This window comes from Coturnix japonica, chromosome 25 (assembly GCF_054131305.1).
Source record: "Coturnix japonica strain WE chromosome 25, WE-NBRP24, whole genome shotgun sequence".
NCBI classification, from domain to species: Eukaryota; Metazoa; Chordata; class Aves; order Galliformes; family Phasianidae; genus Coturnix; species Coturnix japonica.
The window spans coordinates 6967862-6993553 of NC_140687.1; the positions used below are offsets into that span (position 1 = coordinate 6967862).

The following is a 25692-nucleotide window of genomic DNA, read 5'->3' on the forward strand; positions in this document are numbered from 1 at the left end:
CCCATTGAGTGCTGCAGTGCCAGACATGTTGGAACTCCAGTATGAACTGGAATTGAAAGAGGCAAAATGGTATGCCACCATTAATATTGCTAATGCATTCTTCTCTGTCCCTTTGGCCACAGAGTGTAGGCCACAGTTTGCCTTTACTTGGAGGGGTGTTCAGGTCACTTGGAACCGTTTGCCCCAGGGGTGGAAACACAGCCCGACCATTTGCAATGGGCTGATCCAAGCCACGTTGGAAAAGGGCGGTGCTCCAGAGCACCTGCAGTACATTGATGTTATCGTTGTGTGGGGTAATACAGCAATGGAAGTTTTTAAAAAAGGAGAACGGGTAATCCAAATCCTCCTGTCTGCTGGTTTCGCTATTAAGCGAGACAAAGTGAAAGGCTCTGCCCAAGAAATCCAGTTTCTAGGGGTGAAATGGCAAGATGGGCGTCGTCACATCCCAACAGACGTGATCAACAAAATTACTGCTATGTCTGCACCCACTGACAAAAAAGAGACACAGTCTTTCCTGGGTGTAGTGGGCTTCTGGAGGGTGCACATCCCGAATTATAGCCTCATTGTGAGCCCCCTCTATTAGGTGACCCGAAAGAATCTCAGAATCACAGAATCAGAGAATTGTAGGGGTTGGAAGGGACCTCTAGAGATCATCGAGTCCAACCCCCCTGCCAAAGCAGGCTCCCTACACCACGTCACACAGGTAGGCGTCCAGGCAGGTCTTAAATATCTCCAGAGAAGGAGACTCCACCACCTCCCTGGGCAGCCTGTTCCAGTGCTCCGTCACCCTCACCGTAAAGAAGTTCTTGCACACATTCGTGCGGAACTTCCTATGTTGTACTTTCATCCCATTACCCCTAGTCCTATCCCCACGCACTACTGAAAAGAGACCAGACTCACCACTATGGCTCCCACACCTCAGGTATTTATAAACCTGGATCAAGTCCCCCCTCAGCCTTCTTTTTGCAAGGCTAAACAGACCCAGATCACTTAGTCTGTCCTCATAGGGGAGATGCTCCAGGCCCTTCACCATCTTAGTGGCCCTCCGCTGGACTCTTTCCAAGAGATCCCTGTCTTTTTTGTACTGGGGTGCCCAGAACTGGACACATTATTCCAGATGAGGCCTCACCAGGGCAGAGTAGAGGGGGAGGATCACCTCCTCCGACCTGCTGGACATGCTCTTTTTAATACACCCCAGTATGCCATTGGTTTTTTGGGCTACAAGGTCACACTGCTGGCTCATGGTCAATCTGTCGTCCACCAGGACGCCCAGGTCCCTCTCTGCAGAGCTCCTCTCCAGCAGGTCTTCCCCCAGCCTGTACTGGTGCATGCAATTATTTCTACCCAGGTGCAAGACTCTACACTTGCTTTTGTTAAACCTCATCCAGTTTCTTACTGCCCAGCTCTCCAGCCTGTCCAGGTCTCACTGAATGGCAGCACGGCCTTCAGGTATATCAGCCAATCCTCCCAACTTTGTGTCATCAGCAAACTTGCTGATGGTGTTCACTATCCCCTCATCAAGGTCGTTGATGAAGATGTTGAACAAGACCTGACCCAGTATAGACCCTTGGGGGACGCCGCAGGTTACAGGCCTCCAGCCGGACACCGCACCGCCAATGACAACCCTCTGCACTCTGCCAGTCAGCCAATTCTCGACCCACTTCACTGTCCACTCATCTATCCCATACTTCCTCAGCTTTGTTATAAAAATGTCATGGGGGACAGTATCAAAAGCCTTACTGAAATCAAGGTAGACTACATCTACCGCCCTCCCCCTGTCCACCCAGCTAGTGACATCTTCATAAAAGGCCACCAGGTTGGTCGAGCACCACCTCCCCTTGGTGAACCCACGCTGAGTTCTCTTGATAACCTCCTTATCTCCCAGTTGTCTGGAGATGGCATCCAGCACAAGCTGTTCCATCACCTTCCCTGGGACAGAGGTGAGGCTGACTGGCCTATAGTTACCCGGGTCTTCCTTCTTGCCCTTTTTGAAGACTGGAGTGACATTGGCCGTCCTCCAGTCTTCAGGCACCTCCCCAGTTCTCCAAGACCTCTGAAAGGTTACAGAGAGCGGCTCAGCAATGACTTCTGCCAGCTCTCTCAGCACCTGTGGATGCACCCCATCAGGTCCCATGGATTTATGGACATTAATGTTTCCTAGGCACTCACGGACCACCTCTTCCCTGACTAAAGGGAAATCTCCCATTCCCCAGACTCTCTCATCAACCTCCAGGGTCTGGGATTCCTGAGGGAGAGCCCTTTCACTAAAGACAGAAGCAAAGAAGGCATTCAGTATTTCCGCCTTCTCAGCATCCCCTGTTACCAGAGCGCCCCCTCACCTAGTATGGGGCCCACATTCTCCCTAGCCTTGCTTTTGCTGTTAACGTATTTTAAAAAGCCTTTTTTATTATTCTTTATCTCCTTAGCTAGATTCAACTCCAGGTGGGCTTTGGCCTTCCTGGTTGCATCTCTGCAGTCCCTGACTACATTCTTGTATTGTTCCCAAGTGGTCAGACCCTTTTTCCACATATCATGTACTTTCTTCTTTCCGTGGAGCTTGCACATGAGCTCCTTACTCATCCACGCAGGTCTCCTTGCACCGTTTCCCGATTTCTTAGTCACAGGGACGCACTGATCCTGAGCTTGGAAGAAGAGCCATTTAAACGCTAACCAGCTCTCACAGGCCCCCTTGCCTTCTAGCACCCTGGCCCACGGGATAGCCCCAAGTAGGTCCTGAAGGAGATCAAAGTTGGCTCTCCTAAAGTCCAGGGTAGCAATCCTACTTTTTGCTTTGCTTCCTCCACTCAGGATCTCGAACTCCACCATCTCATGGTCACTACTTCCCAAGCTGCCCCCAACTTTTACTTCCTTAACAAGTCCTTCCTTATTGGTGAGAATAAGGTCCAGCAATGCCCCACCCCGTGTCGGTTCCTCTACCACCTGCATCAGGAAGTTATCTTCAATGCACTGCAAGAATTGTCTGTACCGCGCATGCCTGGCCGTGTTGGTCGTCCAGCAAATATCTGGATAATTGAAATCCCCCATAAGTACCAGTGCTTGGGAGCGTGCCGCTATTTCCAGTTGCTTATGGAAGGCCTCATCAACCTCCTCCTCCTGATCAGGAGGCCTGTAGTACACACCCACAACAGTGTCCCCTTTGCCAGCCTGGCCCTTGATTCTCACCCACAAGCTCTCAACTTCTACATTACTCTCGCCCAGGTGGAGTTCAATACATTCTAGCTGCTCTCTCACATAAAGAGCAACTCCACCACCCCGCCTTGCCAGCCGATCTTTCCTAAAAAGCACATAGCCTTCCATGACAACATTCCAGTCATGCGAGCTGTCCCACCACGTCTCCGTGATCGCAATGAGATCATGGCCACTTGACCGCACACAGAGCTCCAATTCTTCCTGTTTATTCCCCATGCTTCGCACGTTGGTATACAGGCACTTGAGAGAGGCAGCATCTCCCCACCCCTCTCCATGCCTTTTAACTCCATTGTCTGCACCTAGCGAGCTCTGCTTTGTGTCTTGAACTGCCGCCTCAGACCCAGCGGCCCTCGTTTTGTCCCCTTCCCCCATCCTACCTAGTTTAAACACCTGTCAATAAGTCCTGACAGTTCCTTGGCTAGAACCCTCTTACCCCTTTGAGACAGGCCGCTTCCATCTGCCGCTGTCATGCCAGGTGCCGAATAAATTGCCCCATGATCAAAAAAACCAAGACTCCTATGTCTGCACCAACTCTTTAACCATTTGTTTAAGAGGTGGGTTTTCAGGCCCAACTCAGTATCCCTCCCTGCCACTGAAGGTACAGATGCAATAACCACTTGCACACCTGTTCCTTCAATTACCCGCCCCAGTCCCCTGAAATCATCTTTGAGAGCTTTCAGGCTTTTTTTACTAACTTCTTCACTGCCAGCCTGAACTACCAGCAGGGGATAGTAATCAGAAGGGCAGATCAGACTGGGAAGTCTCCCAGCAATGTCCCTGACCCGTGCCCCGGGGAGGGAGCACACCTCCCTGCGGGTAGGGTCAGGCCGGCATATAGGGCCTTCCATTCCTTGCAGAAGGGAGTCACCTATGACGACTACCCTTCTATCCTTCTGTGTGGAAGAAGTTTTGAGGTGCAGGTGTGTCTGTTTCCCCCGAGGCACCCTCACAGGTGGGGCTGATTCCACATCTGTATTCACCTCTCCCTCAGTTTCCAGGGCCACAAATCTATTTTGCAGAGGCACCTGGGGAGCCGAGCATGGTTGCGGGGGGGGGCACCCACTTCGCCGAGCCACCAGTACCTGTTTCCACCCATCCTTTTCTCTCAGGCTACTTTGGTCTGATTGGCAACTGCAGGATAGAGGCTCTGTCGACAGTCCCACACCCCCTACCTCTACATTTGTATTGGTAGGGGTAAGGGAGGACTGACGGCTCAGTGCAGCAGGAGCACAGTCCATCTGCACACTCCTTTCTATTGCCTGTTTGTAAGGCGACCTGGGGCAACATGCTCCTTGGGGAGCTTCAGCTGTGTGCCTGGATCCCAGGCCCGATAGGGCATGGCACCACCCATCAATTTCAATTTCACAGTCCTTAATGGACCTTAGCCTCTCCTGTTCAGATTCTCTGATTGTTTGCAGTCTAACTACCTCCTCCCTAAGCTCCACCACAAGGCTGAGCAGCTCATCTAGCTGCTCACACCGCACACAAGTTGCATCCTTCCCATCCTCTCCTGGCAGCAGTAGGTTGAGGCACTCCTGGCAGCCAGAGACCTGAACTGCCACATCTTGGAGCAGACCCTCTGTCTGGGTTGCCACAGGCTTTGCACGGGAAGCCCGCTTCCTGGTGAGGACCATGTTTGAAGCGTTAGCGTCAGGTCCTGTCAACAGAAGAGCAAGTTAACTGAGAAAAAGACAAGAGCACTAACTCGTGCTTACACAAGACGCAGCCTCCACTCCCACTGCTGCCTTATTGAGTGGGCAGTGCAAGCAGCCCTCAAACACTGACTACCTCCAAACTAGGTGCTCAGAACAGCTGTTCACACCTTCTGTGTTGTTTTGTGAACTAGTTCCCGCCCTCCCTGGCCTCTCTTTATCCACACAGCAAATGGGTCAAGGTCAATTACCAGTGATAAAGAGCAGGCAGTGTCAGCTCCGCCCCTGGTGAGTCAGGAGCCCTCCCACAAGCTGCCAGCTGCTAGCCCAAGCACAGCACTGGTGCTAGCTCCAAAAAACTCTAAAAAAAGAGCTTTTCTGGTCCTTTTTCTTCACTTTTCTTCACTTCAGTTTCCTTCTCCAGTGCAGTTTTACCTGCTTGAAGCTGGTCTCTGAAGCAAAAAAAAATGGGTTTCCTGAAGTTCTTTTTCCCTGGCAGCTTCTCAATGAAGATATAATAGAACTTTATTTCGAAGGTCAGCCCATCAGTGAAGAGCACTCCGACATCCTTGAGCACCACGGCCACGTTCTCCCCATTCTGCAGGCAGATGGAGAGCAACCATACAGTGCTTTGGATACAAGCCTGCACTCTCCGCTTGCTCACAGAGGCGGCTGCGGCCACCTGGCTGCACTTCAGGGGCTCCACCTTCCTGTGGGCTGAGAAAATACCAGGGATGGTGTTGATGATATGGTTGCTGTTCCACCTAGAACTGGTTCTAAGGGACATCATCCAGAACGGCCCTGCGTTTGGATGGGCTCCTGCGAGGGGTAGGCCTGCTTCTGAGAAGGGATGTGGTGGCCCTCTTTGCCCCGTCCACAAAGCCAGCAGAGCTTGAATCCCCCCTCCTACCTGGCAGGGACTCCCTGCCATTAGGGACTTGAGGTGGTGCACAGCTGTGAGGTTGCTGGCCAGGTGAAACACAGGCCAGCACAGGGTCACGGTCCTGTCCTCTGTCCTGATCTCCTTGGAGATGATGGATGATGAAGGAGCCGAAGGTGGGAATCCAGACCCCTTGCGAGTGGAGGAGGTAGAAAGGGTGGATGCATTACAGGCTGGCTGGAGGAAGAGCTGGAGGTGGTCCTGTGTGGGAACAGAGCTCAGGAGCCCCCTCCTGCTGTTGAGAGGCACAAGCCAGGGCAGTGGGGACAGCTTTGGGGCTGCACAGCCCTCTCCTTTCCCTCGCCCTCCATCCCAAACTCAGCTCAGCAGGGAAAGACAGGGTGAGCTTCCTGCTGTGTGTGCAGAGGAAGACTCAGAGTAAGTCCAGGCTGAGGCAGACAGGGCGAGGAGGAACCTGGCAGCCAACAAACACACCTTGTGTGTGGACAGATTTATTGACAACTGGCTAGCTGAGAAGGGTCACGTAGACACTGTGCAGCTGACCAAGCTGCTGTGCCATCTGCAAGGACGACGAGAGCAATGGGATGTGTGATGGTGGGGAGAAGTTGGCCATGGTTTTGGGAACTCAGCAAGGAAGTAGCTATCAGGACGAAAACTGCAAGTTAAAAAGATAGTTGGGGTGACCTCATATGGGCCATAGAGCAGATACAGGCCCCACAAACCCATATGGGCCCCATAGACCCCATACAAGCCTCACTACCCCATATGGGACCCATAGAACCCATACAGGCCCCACAACCCCATACTGGCCCCATACACCCCATACAGGCCCCACAACCCCATATGTGCCCCATGGACCCCATACAGGCTTCAAAACCCCATATGGGCACCATAGACCCATACAGTCCCTACAACCCCATATAGGCCCCAAAACCACATATGGGCCCCACAACCCCATTAGGCCCCATAGACCCCATACAGGTTCCACTACCCCATATGGGACCCATAGACCCCATACAGGCCCCACAACCCCATACTGGCCCCATAGACCCCATACAGGCCCCACAACCCCATACTGGCCCCATAGACCCCATACAGGCCCGACAACCCCAGATACGCCCCACAACCCCATATGGGTTTCATACACCCCATATAGGTCCCACAACCACGTATATTCCCCACAACACCATACAGGTCCCACAGCCACATATAGGCCCCACAACACCATGTGGGTCCCACAACCCCATACAGTCCCCATAGACTCCGTACTGGTCCCACAAGCCCATACAAGCCCCACAGACACCATACAAACCCCACAGAAACCATACAAGCCCCATGGATGCCATACAAGCCCCATGGATGCCATACAGGTCCCACAACCCCATACAGGCCCCACAATCCCATATGGGACCGACAGACCCCATATGGGACCCATAGGCCCCATAAAGGCCCCACAAAACCATATAGACCCCATAGACCCATATTAACCCATAGAACCCATATGGGCCCCATAGACCCGATACAGGACCCCAAACCCACATGGGTCCCATAGACCCCATACAGGCCCAACAAGCCAATATGGGCACCATAGACCCCATATAGGCTCCACAACTCCATATGGGCCCCATAGACCCCATAAAATTGCTACAACCCCATATGGGCCCATCAGACCCCACAGAGGCCCCACAACCCCATATAAGCCCCATAGACCCCATACAGGCCCCACAAGCCAATATGGGCACCATAGACCCCATATAGGCCCCACAACCCCATATGGGCCCCATAGACCCCATAAAATTGATACAACCCCATATGGGCCCAACAGACCCCACAGAGGCCCCACAACCCCATATAAGCCCCATAGACACCATACAGGCCCCAAAGCCCCATATAAGCCCCATAGACCCCATACAGGTCCTACAACCATATACATGCCCCACAAACCCATACAGGTCCCACAACTACATACAGGCCCCATAGACCCCATACAGGCCCCACAACCCCATACATGCCCGACAACCCCATGCAGGCCCCATAGACCCCATACAGGCCCCACAACCCCATACATGCCCGACAACCCCGTGCAGGCCCCATAGACCCCATACAGGCCCCACAACCCCTTATGGGCCCCATAGAGCCCATACAGGTCCCACAACCCCATATGGGCCTGTCATGGAGTTCTCTCTAGAGCTCACTCCGGGACAGTGGGCAAAAACCCGGGGGAGCAGGAACAAAAGTGCCCCCCTTTCTCTAGCGGCGCTGCACGGTACGGCACAGCACGGTCCAGCCACGTGCGTTTCGGGAGAGGGGAAGGGAAGGGAGATTGCGATTGGGTCTAACAAAAAATGAAGGAGGAAAAAGGTGATCTGAGAATGAACGGCAGTTTAATAACCTAATAACGCTAAACAACAACAAGAGAGTTTCAACAAAGAGAATACCAAGTCCCCAATCTCACCGAGGGAGCTGTGGAAGGTAAGAAGCTCCGCCCGCGTTGTCTCCCCGCAGGGAGCCAGGCCAGGAACCCCGTCCCCTGCCCCACTTCCCCTCCGGTGCCCCTCCCCACAGGAACATTTAAGGCAGTCCACAGAAAAAAAAAACTTGTCCCCTTTCCTCCCATTTTTAGGCATGGTGTTCTGATGTGGAATACCAACACCAACCAAATTACAAAACTATAACAGGGCCCCATAACCCCATACAGGGCCCACAACACCATACAGGCCCCACAACACCAAAATGGCCCCGCAAACCCATACAAACCCCACAACCACATATGGGCCCCATAGACCCCATACAGGCCCCAAAGCCCCATACTGGCCCCATAGACCTCATTCAGACCCCACAACCCCATATGGGCACCATGGAACCCATACAGGCCTCACAACCCCATATGGTCCCCATAGACCCCATACAGGCCCCACATCCCCATATAGGCCTCACAAACCCATATGAGACCCATAGACACCATAAGGGCCTCATAAACCTCATACAGGCCCCACAACCAACATTGGCCCCATAGACTGCATACAAACCCAAAAACCCCATACAGCCCCAAAAACCCAATACAGGCCCCACAACCCCATAGGACCTACAATGCCATAAAGGCTCCAAAAACCCATACAGGCCCCATAGATCCCATACAGGCTCCACAAATCATTATAGGCCCCATAGACCCCATATGGGACCCATAGACCCCTTATGGGCCCCATAGACACCATACAGGCCCCAAAACCCCATATGGGCCCTATAGACCCCATACTGACCCCACAACCCCATAAGGTCCTTATAGACCCCATACAGGTCCCACAAAACCATACAGGTCCCTCAAAACCATATAGGCCCCATAGACCTCATACAGGACACATAGACCCCATATGGGCCCCATAGACTCCATACATGCCTCACAACCCCATATGGGCCCCACACAGGCCCCATATGGGACACATAGACCCCATATGAAACACAAAGACCCCATACAGGCCCCACAACCCCATACAGGCCCCACGACTCCATACATGCCCCACAACCCTATATGGGACCCATAGAACCCATACAGGCCCCACAACCCCATACTGGCCCCATAGATCCCACACAGGCCCCACTACCCCATATGGGCCCCATGGACTCCATACACGCTCCAAAACCCCATATGGGCACCATAGATCCATACAGTCCCTACAACCCCATACAGGCCCCATATACCACATACAAGCCCCATATACCCCATATAGGCCCCAGAGACACCATACAGGTCACACAACCCCATACAGGCCCCATAGACCTCATGCAGGCCCCACAACCCCATATGGGCCCCAAAATTCCATATGGGACGCATAGACCCCTTACAGGCCCCACAACCACATATGAGCCTCATAGAGCCCATAGATTCCCCACAACCCCATATGGGCTCCATAGACCCCACACAGGCCCCACAACCCCATATAGGTCCCATAGACCCCATACAGGCCCCTGTTACGGGTTACTTAGATTTATCTATGCCCGTGACAGGGGAAGCCACCCCGTGCCCCCCCCCCCCCCCCGGGGCCCGGAAAAGAGGGGAAAAAGGAGTGGGATAAAACAGCGGCAATCTAAGGAGGAAAAACTTATTTTACTAAATATGATATCGAAATACAAGATAACACAATATAATATAATTGAGGCTAACAAATCAAACGAAACAGAGAGAGAGAGTCCCCGAAAACCGAGAGGCCTACTGTGAACTCTAGGCGACACGGCTGGAACGCTTCCCACTCTCCGAGAAGTTGGAGAGAAGAAGGAGGGCACTCCAGCCTGGAAACGAGATTATGCAGCGTCCTGGTCCCGTGACTTATTGTTACCCCTGTTGTTCTCTGGGATATGTAGTCTTCTTCTGTGGACTGCACATTCAATAGAAGTATCCATACTTTACATGATGTTATGATGTGGAATACTGATAGCAAAATTACAAAATTACAAAACCATGACATTCCACCCCTTATTCTACATTATTACATCATGGTTAATATATATACATATATATACACGTATGTAAAATTATGATAGCTAAATAGTAGAATTGCATGTAACATAACTAAATGTACAACTATAATAACACTACACATGCAAACATATATATATAGATAGATAAAATAAAATTATAATATAATTATAAAATTATTGACTGCACTCCCCCAGCATCAAATTCCCTTGTGGTACACACTGAACATCCCCATCCTTCTGCATTACCCACCAAGTGCACCCAGGTTCCTGGGCAAAGACAGTTCCACGGATAGGTTTGCCCTTTCCAGAAGCTGGAAGGACCCAAACAGCTTTTCCCAACATGTTCTTTACATGTATAACAGGGACCTTATCTCCTTCTACAGTGTGTAGGGGGCTAGATTGACTAGGACCATCACGATTGACAGATCCTCTAGTATTGACCAACCAAGTGGCTTCTGCCAGATTCTTCTCCCAGTGCTTAAATGTTCCACCACCCATTGCTTTCAACATAGTTTTCCACAACCCATTATATCGTTCAATTTTACCAGAAGCTGGTGCATGGTAGGGAATATGATAAATTCACGCAATGCCATGATCCTTGGCCCAAGTATTTATAAGAGAATTTTTGAAATGTGTCCCATTATCAGACTCAATTCTTTCTGGGGTGCCATGTCGCCATAGGACTTGTTTCTCAAGACCTAATATGGTGTTTCGAGCAGTAGCATGGGGTACTGCGTATGTTTCAAGCCACCCAGTGGTTGCCTCTACCATAGTGAGTACATAACACCACTGCGAGATCGTGGCAAGGTGATATAATCAACCTGCCACGCCTCCCCATATTTATACTTTTGCCATCGCCCTTCCTCCCAGAGAGGTTTCATCCTTTTGGCTTGTTTAATTATGGCACATGTTTCACAATCATGAATAATCTGCGCAATAGCGTCCATGGTTAAGTCCACCCCTCGGTCTCTGGCCCACTTATATCTTGCGTCTCTTCCTTGATGGCCTGAGGTCTCATGAGCCCATCGAGCTAGAAATAATTCGCCCTTATTCTGCCAATCCAAGTCGATTTGAGCCACCTCAATTTTGGCAGCTTTATCTACCTGATAGTTGTTTTGTTGTTCTTCAGTAGCCTGACTTTTGGGCACATGTGCATCCACGTAACGCACCTTTACAACCATATTCTTTGTTCGGGCAGCAATGTCCTTCCATAGTTCAGCGGCCCAAACAGATTTACCCCTCCGTTGCCAGTTATTTTGTTCCCACTGCTGTAACCACCCCCATAAGGCATTTGCCACCATCCATGAGTCAGCATAAAGATACAGCATTGGCCACCTCTCCCGTTCAGCAACATCTAAGGCCAGCTGGACAGCTTTTACCTCTGCAAACTGACTTGATTCTCCCTTACCTTCAGTGGCCTCTGCAACCTGTCGTGTGGGGCTCCACACAGCAGCTTTCCATTTGCGATGCTTCTCTACAATGCAACATGATCCATCAGTGAATAGGGCATATTTCTTTTCATTTTCTGGTAATTCGTTGTATGGTGGGGCCTCTTTAGCACGTGATACCTCTTCTGCTGGTGATGTTCCAAACTTTTTATCTTCAGGCCAGTCCATGATTACCTCTAGGATTCCTAGACGATTGAGGTTTCCCATTCGCGCTCGCTGTGTAATCAGCGTAATCCACTTGCTCCAGGTGACATCGGTAGCATGATGGGTGGAGGGAACCTGTCCTTAGAACATCCAGTTCAGCACTGACAGTCGAGGTGCCAAAAGGAGCTGTGTTTCAGTCCCGACTACTTCGGAAGCAGCCCGAACCCCCTCATACGCGGCTAAGATCTCCTTCTCAGTTGGAGTGTAGCACTCTTCAGACCCCTTATATGATCGACTCCAGAATCCCAGGGGTCGGCCTCGGGTCTCTCCTGAGGCTCTTTGCCACAAACTCCAAGTGGGGCCTTTCTCTCCAGCACCAGCAATGTAGAGGATGTTCTTTACATCCTGTCCCATCCATACTGGCCCAGGGCCACGGCACAGGCTATCTCTTGTTTAATCTGCTCAAAAGCCTTCTGCTGTTCAGGGCCCCATGCACAATCATTCTTCTTCTAGGTCACCTGCTAAAGGGTACTTACAATGAGGCTGTAGTTTGGAACGTACATCCTCCAAAAGCCTCACTACACCCAGGAAAGACTGTCTCTTTCTTGCTAGTTGGTAGAGACATGGCAGTCATTTTGTCGATCACATCTGTTGGGATGTGACAACATCCGTCCTGCCACTTTATCCCTAGGAACTGAATTTCCTGGGCAGGCCCTTTTACTTTGCTTCGCATAATAGCAAAGCCAGCTTGTAGAAGAATTTGAATTATTTGCTCTCCTTTTGTGAAAACTTCCTCTGCTGTATCGCCCCTCACAATAATGTCATCAATGTACTGCAGGTGCTTAGGAGCACCACCCTGTTCCAATACAGATTGGACCAACCCATGGCAAATGGTTGGGCTGTGTTTCCACCCCTGGGGCAAACGGTTCCAAGTATACTGAATGCCCCTCCAGGTGAAGGCAAACTGTGGCCTACATTCTGCGGCCAAAAGAATGGAGAAGAAGGCGTTAGCAGTGTCAGTGGTGGCATACCATTTGGCTGCTTTTGACTCCAGCTCGTACTGGAGTTCCAACATGTACCGCACAGCAGCACTCAGTGCGGGTGTGACCTCATTCAGGCCACGGTAGTCTACCCTCAGCCTCCATTCTCCACTGGCTTTACACACTGGCCATATGGGCAGTTAAAAGGTGACCGCGTTTTGCTGATCACTCCCTGATTGTCCAGCTGGCAAATCAAATCATGAACGGGGATCAAGGAATCCCAGTTGGTGCAGTACTGCTGTCTGTGCACTGTCTTTGTAGCAATCAGTACCTGCTGCTCTTTTACTCGTAGCAGCCCCACAACAGACGGGTCCTCTGACAGGCCAGGCAAAACAGACAGCTGCTTAATGTCCATATCTACAGCAGCTATTCCAAAGGCCCATCAATACCTCTTCGGATCCTTCTGAGGTAATCAATATCAAGTACACACGAAGCCACTGGGCCAGTCACAATAGGATGTTTTTGCCAGTCTTTACCAGTGAGGCTTATTTCGGCCTCCAACAGAGTCAATTCTTGAGAGCCCCCAGTCACTTCAGAAATATGGATTGATTCTGTCCCTTTGTGATTCGAGGGCATTAGAGTGCACTTTGCACTGGTATCCAGCAGTGGTTCTGTGGTTCTGTTGTGCCAGACCATTTAATCCACACAGTCCAATAAACTCTTATTATCCCTCTCCCCGCCAAGACTGAGGGCAGGGCCCCTCTATTGGTTACCTGTGATGACTGGAGCAACTCCACTGGTGGTTGGTCTGTTTTGTAGTTCTCTCACCCGTGCTCGTAGTACAGGAGTAGGTAGGTCGTGCCACTTCCTCGTGTCTTCTCTGTGGTCCCGTAGGTAGCACCACATGGAAACACGCTGTGCAATCTTACTGTTGTTCCTTGCTTGAGCTGGAAAGCACGTGTGTCTAATAGCTGAAACTTTTGATGATACAGGTGAGGAGTAGGATTGGAATATTTTGATCAGGTCCTTCACTAGACCTGGTGACCCGTATGGAGACTGACCTTCATCAGTCGTTTCTGATACTACTACTCGACCATCACAATTAGTCGATGGAAATAGTTTCTTGTGCATTTCATCTATCAGTCTTGTACTCGTGAGATGGCAGAAACTGCGGTGTGTACTGGGGGGAGCTGCTCTTCATAGTTTTGAAGTGTCATAATCAGTTCAAAAACTCGGGGTCTTCTCTCTTGTTCCTCAGATCTTCCAAATGTTGCTGCCAGTGTGTGTGCATATCTTTCTGGTGCTGTACTTGTGAGTTTCTGCCACATGCTAGGCTTGGTCCTCACTCTCTCAGGATCACGGTCTTGTGGATCAGGGTCATACAACATTTCCACCACGGTCATTTCCCTCAGGTACTGGATACCTTTTTCAATGGTATCCCACTTAATAGTCTGAGGCTTCAAAGCATTCTTGAAGGGTTACATTTCCCTCACGGCTGTTAACAGTCCAGAGGGTGCCAGCTCCATCCAAACATCTGGTAATCTCTCTGTCGATAGCTGGGTCTCTGGCAATGCTTCCTAGTTGGTGAGATTCATTACCAGCTAGAGACAGGCTGTTGGCCCCATTGTCCCAGCAGCAAATCAAGCAGGCAAGAGACCTTCATTTTGATGCCATGTAAACTCCTTTCTTGAGCCTTGGAATTCATCCATCTTCAGAGATTGATGAATGGTAATAGAGATTTCCTCCTCATCACTCTCTTCTTCGTGCCTCTTAGTTTTTTTTTGTTTTGTTTTGTTTTGTTTTGTTTTTTTGCATTTCTCAGTGCCAATCCAGACCCCCTACCTGGATCTTCTGCTGCCTCCTCCTCTGCTTCTCCTTCTTCTCGTCCTAGACAGAAGGACACCCGTTTCCATTTCTTCCTTCCACATGGGCAACTGATATTATTACTGGTGACTCCTGTGACTGATCAGTATTAACTTGGGGATTTTCTTTTGAGGTTTGAACCTCAGATAGGAAACTCTCTCTCTCTTGGGTAGTATTATACAGAGTACAGTAAGCATAAACCAAACCCCAAGTATGGTTTACCTCCTTATATCTCTGACTCAAATACTCAATTACTCAGGGTCCCTCAGGTGTTCAAGAGTGAAATCCCATGACACTGCGGATCCCCACACTTCTAAGATTTTTCCTAAACCTTTCCATATTCCTTGCCAGTCAGCATTTTCTGGTTTTGGAGGGGACTTCCGCATAGAACGTGAACATGACGCATGACGTGAACATGAGTATGAACACGAGTATGAACACTAACTCGGTTTTCAAAAACTGTGCGGCAAACTGATAAGGCAGCCTGGAAACCAGATTGAACATCGTGGTGTTTGTAAAATTAGCTGCTGTGAAATTAGCAATTGTGAAATTAGTCATTGTAAAATTAACTATTTCATCTGGGATGCAAGTGTCAAAATTCACATCATACCACAATGCATAGAAGTACCAGGCAGGTGTCGCCATCAATGCCCTTACTTGGTTGTATAATGCATATATTCTATAACAAGAAATCAATAAATTAAGAAGGGGCCAATAAGTTCCAAAGAACATGATGGCTTTGAATCCCCTATGCAGTGCTCCTAAAATAAAGAGCAGACTCATAGCTGGCAGTAGCTGGCAGGCGCTGTAAAAGTCAGAGCTATCTAGCTGTGCTCTGGGAGAGAAAGAAATCCCTTTGTTTTCTTTACAAAAGCAAGACAGCAATGCTCAGAGTTTACAGCTACTCCTGAATGTTGACAGTTTGCCTGGACTTTCAAGGTCACACTCACAGTGAGCAGCTACAAAAAGATATCACTCCCCTAACAAAGCTCTCTGAGAGCAAAGAGAGATTTGTTCTAAAAGCTAAAAAGCAGCAGCTTATGCCCGCCATCTCCACCAAAATCTGTCACAGGTTACCTAGATTTACCTTTGGGAATGACAGGGGCAGCTGCCCCATAGGGCCCCTAGCCCAAAAAAGAGAGCTCCAGCCTGTAGTTTTCTTCTGAGAGATTTGTATTTGGAACGTTGTTATTCCATGGAACTGGAGTATGAAGCTTCTAATGATCCACACTGCACATAATGTTATGATGTGGAATATTGACAGCAACATTACAAAACCATGACACAATGTTTTGCCCAGTTTGTGTTAAAGCCAGAGTTACAGTTTTTAATCAGTCAATATCATCGCACTCTTAGCTCCAGTTTTACTCAATTTCTTCCCAGAGTAACCTGGCAGGTACAAGAATTTCTGTATTCCTACTTGTTTTCTTAGCTTATATTTAATTAATCCAAAAAAGGAAACCTTTTCTTGTTGGGCAATAGCTTCTAAGAAGCATCAATATCCACCAGAAAATGAACCTCTATATCCTGCTTCCCTAGATGCAATTTCCCATTGCAGTTTGCACACTGCTTTCCTTCCAGTGGGGAGGAGCCCTCCCTGGGATCTTCAAGACCCCATCCCCCCAACTCTCCCTGAGGGGATCTCTGGATCCTACGGCCCTATTCTGGCACCACAACAGCAACAGCTGTTCTTATTCCCAATTACTTTTATATCTGTACGTCAATCAGTTTTGTTTTGGTTAGTTTTCATATCATTCACCACTCTTCCGTCCTGACATCTCTGTTATACCTTGCCAGTACTTTCTTCAGCCTGTGTCTGTCCCAAACTTTCTCATTATCGAAACTCTCATCATTACATAAACTACTGACATCCTATTTCACTTCCGCCTCCTTCTCTCCAGAGGCGTCAAGCGCTAACACTGGGATTTCAGGTTTCCTAGATCTCTGCACATGATGGCTATTCTCACTTCCATTGCCCCGTCCTCTCCACCTCCCCCTTCGCTGTTACAGCAGCAGTCTCTTTCCCTGGCTCTCTCTCACTCTAAAAGTTCCTGCTGGGGGAGGGAACAATGAAGGGGGATTACTCTCACAGAATCACAGAATTGTAGGGGTTGGAAGGGACCTCTAGAGATCATCGAGTCCAAACCCCCTGTCAAAGCAAGTTCCCTACACCATGTTGCACAGGTAGGCGCCCAGTTGGGTCTTGAATATCTACAGAATCTCTCATACCAGCACAGATAAACTCACTTTCTCCTTAACCCATTTTCCTTTGAACACTATTCCACTATTTGTACCCTCAGTTACAGTTCCACATACCCTCAATTATACTTTTGTATAGGTATATCACGACATATATATATATATATACATTGTGTTAGTTTATACAATTATTCGGTTAATTATTTTAACTTCTCCTCTTTGGATCGTTTATTACTCAGGTCTTGTTTGTCCAGCACCGAAAATCAGTAGTTCTATTTCAGATGGCTGGACAGAAATGAGCTGCAGTCTTTGTACTTATGGATTTTACCTAATTTTTAATAACTACAAATTGCTTCACTTAGATGCTGAGAGCTTGAAACGAAATACTCGTATCTTGTTCTAAATGCAGAAACAACAACTGATTCCCACAAAATGTATGGCAGTCAGTTGGTGTCTGTGGCAATTTGGAATGTATTGCACTGGGTACGTAGGGTCACCCCCAATACATTAGACCTTATCTTTTTACAGCGGGGAGGTTGGGTAGGGGGCTGTGTTCTGCACTTTGAGAGGAGTGCTGGGTATAAGCTGACCATACTGGGGTTGTAAGTGAAATAGTCATCAAAATACGAGAGGGACTAGAAAAAGGGAGAAAGGAGAGAGATGCAACAAAGCTGTTATGAATCAATGTTCAACTGTTCTCCCTGGCTGACTACCTTGCTGTCCACTTTAGCGGTACCTCTTATTTTATTAATCCTGAGACTAACTCTTGGACAATTTCTGTTCAATACACTTATTGCTATTGTTAAGGGTCGGTTAGAAACAGCCCGTTTAATGTTAGTAAGAAAAGAATATGAACGAATCAGTAGCAAGGAAGATGATGAATCTACCCTCCAAAGGGCTAAAGAAGCAGTAAAACGATTTAATGAACAAAATCAGGATTAAATAGAAAAAGGGAGATTGTGATAGGTAAGGGTAAGTTTGTTAGTCAAATGAAACTCAGTGGTGCTTTCTCAGGAGTCCTGGAATGTAAACAGTGTTGTAAAATGTAAATCGTGTTGTAAAGCAGGGAAACTAAGAAGCAGCAAGCACTGCAAACTACACATTGCCAGGGCACATAAGCTGCTAGAAAATAACCAAAGATATAGGAAAAGATTGCTGACTTTCACCCCCACAACACTCTACGACCGCAGCAATAATCTGCACAGCCACAGGAATGACTGGAATATATAAAAGAGATAACAACTGTACAAATGCAGAACCTTTGTTCAAATTGCCACACTGGCGGAGTACAGACTCTCCTCAGCACCCAGCTCTGTTTTGCTCACTTTACCACCTTCCTTAATTGAATAAAGCTATCCCTTTATTTAAATCACAAGACTTTGCCTGGTTTTGACACGGGAATCTATAGCAGACAACCATACGGACCAAAAACCCACACAGAACTCCATAGTATTGCTTCACAGAAGACTTATTAGGACCCTTAGACAAGGATCTGGGGATAGTCGTATTCTTTTGGGTAAAGCTGCAACCCACAGCTCGGTTCCATTGCAAGAGTTCTGTTCAACATACAATGTCCTCTGGTGCTGTACCGGAGATTGCCTCATGCTGGGACATACTCGTGGGGGAGAGGAGTGAAAGGAACGCCAGGACAGCAAGGGAGGGATGTCTGACCACAAGGGTGTGCGAATGTCCCCACCGAAGGAAGCAAAGAGAGCCGGCAGAAAGCGATGCTTCATTAGCGTAACAAAACACAGCCCCCATTCCTCCCTCCCTCAAACCGTTCTCCCCTACACCCCTCCCATCGCCCTCCCCCGAGGGCAGATGTGCCATGAGAACGAGCTCCGGGCGTGCTCGCTGTGGGAATTCCTGCCTTCCTGAGCCTGTGCGGAAGAGGCGAGAGCCTGTCTGGAAGCCATCCGGGCAGCACCGCGGTGGCAGGAGGTGCACCAAGGCCGTCCTGCGGCCAGCTCCGGGCTCAGGGCACTCGGCATCCTCTGCTCTACGCGACTCCGAGGAGCCTGGCTCCGCACCCAAGGTAGGTGCCCTTCGTGGCTCGTGCAGAGGAGCGCACGCTTCCTACCCCCTGCCAGCAGCACCGGGAGAGGAGCGGGGAGCGGCCCCGGACGGGGCGGAACCCGCACTGCCCTACCCCAGGCGGGACCCTGGTCCCGGCTCCAGCTCCCACTCAGCGCAGCAGGTTTGCTGGCCCAGACGGGCTGCAACCAGGGCAGCAGTTTATGCAGCCCGGGCTGGGCTCCGAGGGGGACGGGAAGGGGCTTGGAGCTGGGACAGTGAGGAAGGGAGCAGAGGAGGTCAGCGTGCTCTGCTGCCCGGTTGGATCTCTGTAACACAGCGCAGCTGGGACTGCAGTTCTTCCTCTGGGTCATGGGAGACACGAGACGGCCTCGCTCTGCAGCTGTGCACGAGTGGATTGATGGAAGCTTTAAACTCCCCGGTGCCTCCTTTGGAGTGTCTTAATGTGAAGCACCCAAGAGGGAATTTCCACTCCCCCTGCTCCTCCTCCCCGGCAGTTCCCAGCTTCCCTTCGGGGACCCTGCGGGCAACACGTGCCTCTGACGACCCTTGAAATGGCGTTACCTTTTGTTTGCTGAGTGCTTGCCTGATGGCTCAGCTGGGGTTGTGCAAAGCCCTGGCAAGGCTTTTGTTGAGTCTGTCCCGGCAGCTGCAGATGCCTTGAGCGCACAGCTGCGGGCCCTGAGCACGTTCAGCATCTGCAGCAGCTCCGGTACTGGGCTCTGGAACAGACGATGAGAAGCTGGCAGCCTGTGGGCTGACTGGAGCACGCGCTGAGAACACGGCCGAGCAGCAGCAGGTCAGTAAAGCACAGCCCTTCTGCAAAGGGCACGCGCTGCTGAGAGCGTCCCCTGGCAGTGAGCGCAGTCTGCGTGCTCAGCTGAAGAGAGAGGGAGGAATGTATTCATTGATGTAATGCAGGTATCATGGAGTGCTCTAACAAGGGCTCAACAAGGCTGTTGTAACCACGTGGTTGTTTATTGCCTTAATTGTTCTGTTTTGAGCGGTGCTCTAGCAGGCTGCTCTGCTGGCAGCTGCCATCTGCTCTGAGGCTTGCTGTGTTTGTGTGTTGGGGGCTGCATTCACAGTGTTCTTCCATGAACCAGGTGCTTTTCTGCACCTCCTGCTGGATGGTTGGATGGCCATACCATATTCTAACAGTATTTCTGCAGCTCTTTCCTGGGTAGCCATCCCCTTTAGGCGTGCTTGCTGTCAGTCAAAAGATCCCCAGTTGGCACAGACTGTCCTTGTTGTATGTCCTCAACTTTCTTCACCACTCAGACCTCCAATAAAACTCCCTTTTCCCATTCCTGCAGCAAAGGGAGACAATAAGCAGTCATTCACAGAAGAGTTTGGGATGCACTTAATATCTCTTGTTGTCAGTTTGTTTCCCTTCTTGCCATCCTACAGACTTTCCCCATTGGTCACAGGTGGATCGAAACACAGTATACACTCCTAAGGGAGAAACAGGCTTATATTTGTTGATATAATAGGGATATGCTGTAGTGATTTAGTAGTGACAAACAGGATCGGAGGTGGCTGGATACACTTGGTTATTTAGTGCATAGAGGGTAGGGATACACACACACCTACAGGTGGCACTCCCATCGAGTCACGAGGCTCAGAGTAGTTCCCCTTTCTTTCTCGTGTCTTTAGACCACAGAGGTAAGGTGCTAGTGATTGCGGAATCAAACTCTATAATCCAGAGATGGGTTATAAAGCAGGTATGTTTATTCCAGTGTTGTGCAGTGCCGGGTGCAAGGGGGATAGCTCCAACCAAACTTGCACACCGATTTGTAAAATCGTGACATAGATATAGGTACATCTAATACATAGTCAATGAGTTCTCGAAATTCTGATACATATTCAATAGTTCTTTAGTATGCAGACCCCCCTCTTGTTATCGCCCATCTTATCAGGGAGATGCAACTCCTCTTCTGATATTTAAACTTCTAATCCTCTCCTCCCCAGGTGTCTCAGGGAGATCTCACTTCTTATCTGCATCCTTCCTGCTCTCCCAGAGCCATTGTCTCCATTCCTTGTTATTCTAACTAGATCATTCCTTTTCCCACCTACAAACTACATATAACTATCTCCCTCTAGCCCCCCTTTGTTCTAAATTCCACCAGAGCCTCTGTTTCTTGCATCGCTGTTCACAAGGATGTGGCTAGATCCTCTCCTAGTCCCAAGCGTGCTCAAGGGTTTGTGTGGAAGGAATCAAACCTGCACAGTCCCTCTAAGGCTGAACCTTAGAGAACACAAGAAAGCTCCAAAGTAACCACAGGTGTCTTACAGAAAGTCTGTTTTGAGAAGGAGTCTTGACGTCAAGCTGCAAGGTATCTCTGTGCAGGTGTGAGCTGCAGAGACAGCCCTGCTTGAGGGCGGTCCTGCAGTGTAGCCTGCTGCTGTGCAGCAGAGCTGGAGGGGCACTTGGGCTGCTCCCTGATTTGGGGTAAGATGGCTGCCTCCTTGCCTTGCTTTCTCTTTAGTCCCCAGCTCAGTCTCGGCTGTTGAACTAAGTGTCAGCTACCAGTTGTTTCAGCCTCCCAGTTTGAGACAGCTTTGTGACGGTTCATCTCTTTGAGCCAGACTGTTTCCTGTGCTGCAGCTCATTGTCTTCCTCTGCAAGGCCAGGCAGCGCCCTGCAGAAGGGCTGAGCTGGGACTGGGACTGCTGCATTCTCTCACAGCTCCCCTGCCATTTCTCTTCTCCCTGCAGGCTCCAGTTCAACTTCTGCCTTCCAGCCGTGCTCATCCCAGCCTGCAGGAGAGCAGCAAATGGCCGCAGCACATCTAGCTGAGGTAGGGGTTGGGGAAGCAGGCAGGAGAGGCCAAAAGGCCAGGGATGTGAATGCAGGGGAAGAGGGAGATGCCCTCACGCAGCATGTGTGTGCTGGGGACAGAGAAGCGGCTGGGATGGGAGGTTCTGTCCTGTGCGAGCTGTTTGTCTGGGCCTTGGCTGTTCCCAGCAAGGTGCTTCTTTGCTTGCAGGAGCCCGTGAGCTTTGAGGAGGTGGCCGTGTATTTCAGCAGGGAGGAGTGGGCGCTGCTGGACCCTGCACAGCGAGCACTCTACCGGGACGTGATGCTGGAGACGTACCAGTGCGTCGCCTCGCTGGGTGAGAGCTTGTCTGCCTTTCCTCCTCGTTAGGGCACCTTTGACTGTGCAGAATGAGCCTCTGCAGGCTGGGCCTTGAATAATTGTCATGCAGCTACATATTGACTAACACAGCAGTGCCAGCAAGAAAGGAGATACTGAGAAGCATGAGTTTCAGAAGGGATTAGTATGCACGGCACTGTGATCAAAGCTGCAGAGTCAGTGCTGGCAAGCAGGTATCAGCCAGGAGGGAGAAAACCAGCCCTTGTGTTGTGTGTTGCATGGTGCCACCAGCTCCAACTCACAGATGACTCCCTGGTTACTGCTATAGAATTGAGGATTTTCCATGCAATTGCCGTCAACATTTTGATGCCTTGACCTCTGGTAGATTGTAAGAAAATAAATAAGCTGTTGTAAAGTTAATTTGAATGAAAAAATATCCCTTCATGATGTTCAGAGACGTCAAAGCATTCTTTGCTCCAAGGGAAGCTGTAGGCGTGGTGTCATTCAGGCCCAAATGGTGGTTTCTCCTTGGGGAGGGAGACAGAGTGAGCTGTTGAACAGGCACTGTGCCAGAATGAGGAAAATGCTCTCTTGTTCCCTGTTTCTCTCCCTGAAGCTCCATTTCCAGGCCCCAAGCCCGTGGTGATCTCCCTGCTTGAAAGTGGGGAAGACCCCTGGATCCCAGATATGCGTAGCCCTGAGGCCATGCCAGGAGACCTCATCCCAGGTGAGATGGTGGAGGGAAGGGGAATGTTGGGGCTCTAAGAGCCTTCTCTGCCTTTGTTTTATTTTGGGCACCGTGTGCTATTGCTGCATTTTCTCTGTCATCTGGCAGCTGGTGGGATCAAAAATTCAAAGGAGGTTCTGCAGAGAAGTTGTGTAGCAGATAGACAGTGGGGTCACATCTCTGTGGAAGAAATCAGAAGGGGTGTCCAGGAAGGCCTGCAGCAAGGTCAGGGTGAGCACATCAAGAAGCCCCTGGGAACGCATCTGGGAATGACATTGAGGAAGCCAGTGGACTTCACCATAGGTCCAAAGCAGCCTGAGGAAACCAGGAGCAAGGATGCGTGCCGGATGAAAAAGCAGAATCCGTGCACTGAGTGTGAGAAAAGCTTTAAAACAGATTCCAACATCACTAACCGCCAGTTCATGGACTCAGCAAAGAGGCATTACGAGTTGTGTGATTCTGCAGAGAGCATGAAATGGAGAGTCCAACCCACTGGCCAGCAGTGCATGTACACAGGAGAGAGAGCCTTTGAGTGCTCTGACTGTGGAAAGAATTTCACGGACACTGGGAACCTCACTTCCCAGCAGTGTATCCACAGAAGAGAGAGACTGTACAAGTGTGGTGAGTGTGGGAAGAACTTCAAAGATAGTTATAAACTCAAAAGGCACCAACTTGTCCACACAGGAGAGCGACCATATAAGTGCACTGAGTGTGGGAAGAGCTTCAAAAGCAGCTATGAATTGAAATCGCACCAGCGCATCCACACAGGAGAGAGACCATTTAAGTGCACTGAATGTGGGAAGAGCTTCAAAAGCAGCTATGAATTGAAATCGCACCAGCGCATCCACACAGGAGAGAGACCATTTAAGTGTACTGAATGTGGGAAGAGCTTCAAAAGGAGTTCCGACCTCACCGACCACCATCGCATCCACACAGGAGAGAGACCATATAAGTGCACTGAGTGTGGGAAGAGCTTCAAAAGCAGATATGAATTGAAATCGCACCAGCGCATCCACACAGGAGAGAAACCATTTAAGTGCACTGAATGTGGGAAGAGCTTCAAAAGGAGTTCCGACCTCTCCGACCATCATCGCATCCACACAGGAGAGAGACCATATAAGTGCACTGAGTGTGGGAAGAGCTTCAAAAAGAGTTCCAAACTCACTCGCCATTGTCGCGTCCACACAGGAGACAGACCATTTAAGTGCACTGAGTGTGGGAATAGCTTCAAAAGCAGTTCCGACCTCACTTGCCACCATCGCGTCCACATAGGAGAGAGACCATATAAGTGCACTGAGTGTGGGAAGAGCTTCAAATGTCATTCTCAATTGATGCGCCACCAGCGCATCCACACAGGAGAGAGACCATTTAAGTGCAATGAATGTGGGAAGAACTTCAAAAGCAGCTATGAATTGAAATGGCACCAGCGCATCCACACAGGAGAGAGACCATATAAGTGCTCTGAGTGTGGGATGAGCTTCAAAAGCAGTTTTGTTTTGAAGTACCACCAGTGCATTCACACAGGAGTGAGATCATATACGTGCACTGAGTGTGGGAAGGGCTTCAAAATCAGCTATGATTTGAAGCTGCACCAGCGCATCCATACAGGAGAGAAACCCTATACGTGTCCTGTGTGTGGGAAGAGCTTCAAAAGGAGCTCTGAATTGAAGGTGCACCAGCGCATCCACACAGGAGTGAGACCATTTAAGTGCTCTGAGTGTGGGAAGACCTTTGCCACGAGGCGTGCTTTGAAGTGCCATCAGTGCATCCACACGGAAGAGAGACCCTGGATGTGTCCTGAGTGTGCGAAGAGCTTTGAAGGGAGTTCTGAATTGAAGCATCCATACAGGAGAGTGTCACGGTGTTATCTAGATCAAACTATGTCCGTGACAGGGGGTTAGCAGGCTTTTGGTCTCCCTGCCCCCCAAAAATGGGAAGGGAAAGGGGGTAGGGAGATGGGAGCTGGGCTCAGGGAAACAAACAGAGCAGCAGCAACAATCTAAGGAGGAAGACTTACCTTACTAACTCTGATGTTGGGATGCAAGATTACACAATATAATACAGTCTAATTGAAACTGAGGTCCTCTGGGATGTGTAGTTCTTCTCTCTGCTCCACATGATGATATGATGAGAAATACCAATAGAAAAAATATTACCAAACCATGCCATTCCATCTCTTATTCTACATCGCTACATCATGCTTAAAATACATATAAATAAACAAAAATTAAAATGTATGACACACACAGGTCTATTTACATATATATACATAGAATTACTGACTGCACTGCCCAAACATCAAATTCCTTTGTGGTACATATTGAACATGCCCATCTTTCTGCATCACCCACCAAGTGCTCCCAGGTCCCTGGGCAAAAAATATTTCACCAAGTGGTTTGCCCTTTCCAGAGGCTGGAAGGACCCAAACGGCTTTTCCCAACATGTTCTTTACATGTACTACAGGGATCTTATCTCTCTCTACATTGTGCAGGGGGCTGGATTGGCTAGGACCCTCATGATTGACAGATCTTCTCATACTGAGCAACCAAGTGGCTTCTGCCCAATGCTTCTCCCAGTGCTTCAGTGTTCCACCATCTATTGCTTTCAACATAGCTTTCAACAACCCATTGTTCAATTTTACCAGAAGCTGGTCACTGTAGGGGATATGATAAACCCACTGTTTTTATAAGGAAATGTTTGAATTGTGTCTCATTTTCAGATTCATATCTTTCTTGGGTGCCATGTCACCATAGGACTTGCTTCTCAAGATTCAGTGCGGTGTTTCAGGTGGTAGTATGGGTACTGTGTATGTGTCAAGCCACCCAGTGTTTGCTTTCACCATGGTAAGCACATAATACTTGCCATTGTGACTTGCGTAATCCAACTCCATAACCACGAAGCAGTTATAAAGCAGGTATGTTTAATGAGTGATGCGCATGCACCCTGGTGCATGGGGGACA

The 25692-nt window shown here is 49.5% G+C and overlaps 1 protein-coding gene across 1 annotated transcript; it reads left to right on the forward strand.

The window, feature by feature from the left end:
* Positions 1 to 21684: 21684 nt before the first annotated feature.
* On the forward strand, positions 21685 to 24969 carry LOC146756863 (uncharacterized). Its single transcript, XM_085523827.1, has 3 exons — positions 21685 to 22024; positions 22634 to 22732; positions 22841 to 24969. Exons 1-3 carry the CDS (start codon positions 21685 to 21687, stop codon positions 24631 to 24633), a joined length of 2232 nt encoding a protein of 743 aa, XP_085379953.1. The 3' UTR covers positions 24634 to 24969.
* Positions 24970 to 25692: the final 723 nt, after the last annotated feature.

Bases quoted from the DNA above. Each gene is read 5' to 3' on its own strand.
- LOC146756863 (XM_085523827.1), top strand. From the start codon at position 21,685: ATGGCCGCAGCACATCTAGCTGAGGTAGGGGTTGGGGAAGCAGGCAGG. The intron at 22,025-22,633 runs GTGAGAGCTTGT...CTCCATTTCCAG, and splicing joins CCAGTGCGTCGCCTCGCTGG to GCCCCAAGCCCGTGGTGATC. The intron at 22,733-22,840 runs GTGAGATGGTGG...GTCATCTGGCAG, and splicing joins GCCAGGAGACCTCATCCCAG to CTGGTGGGATCAAAAATTCA.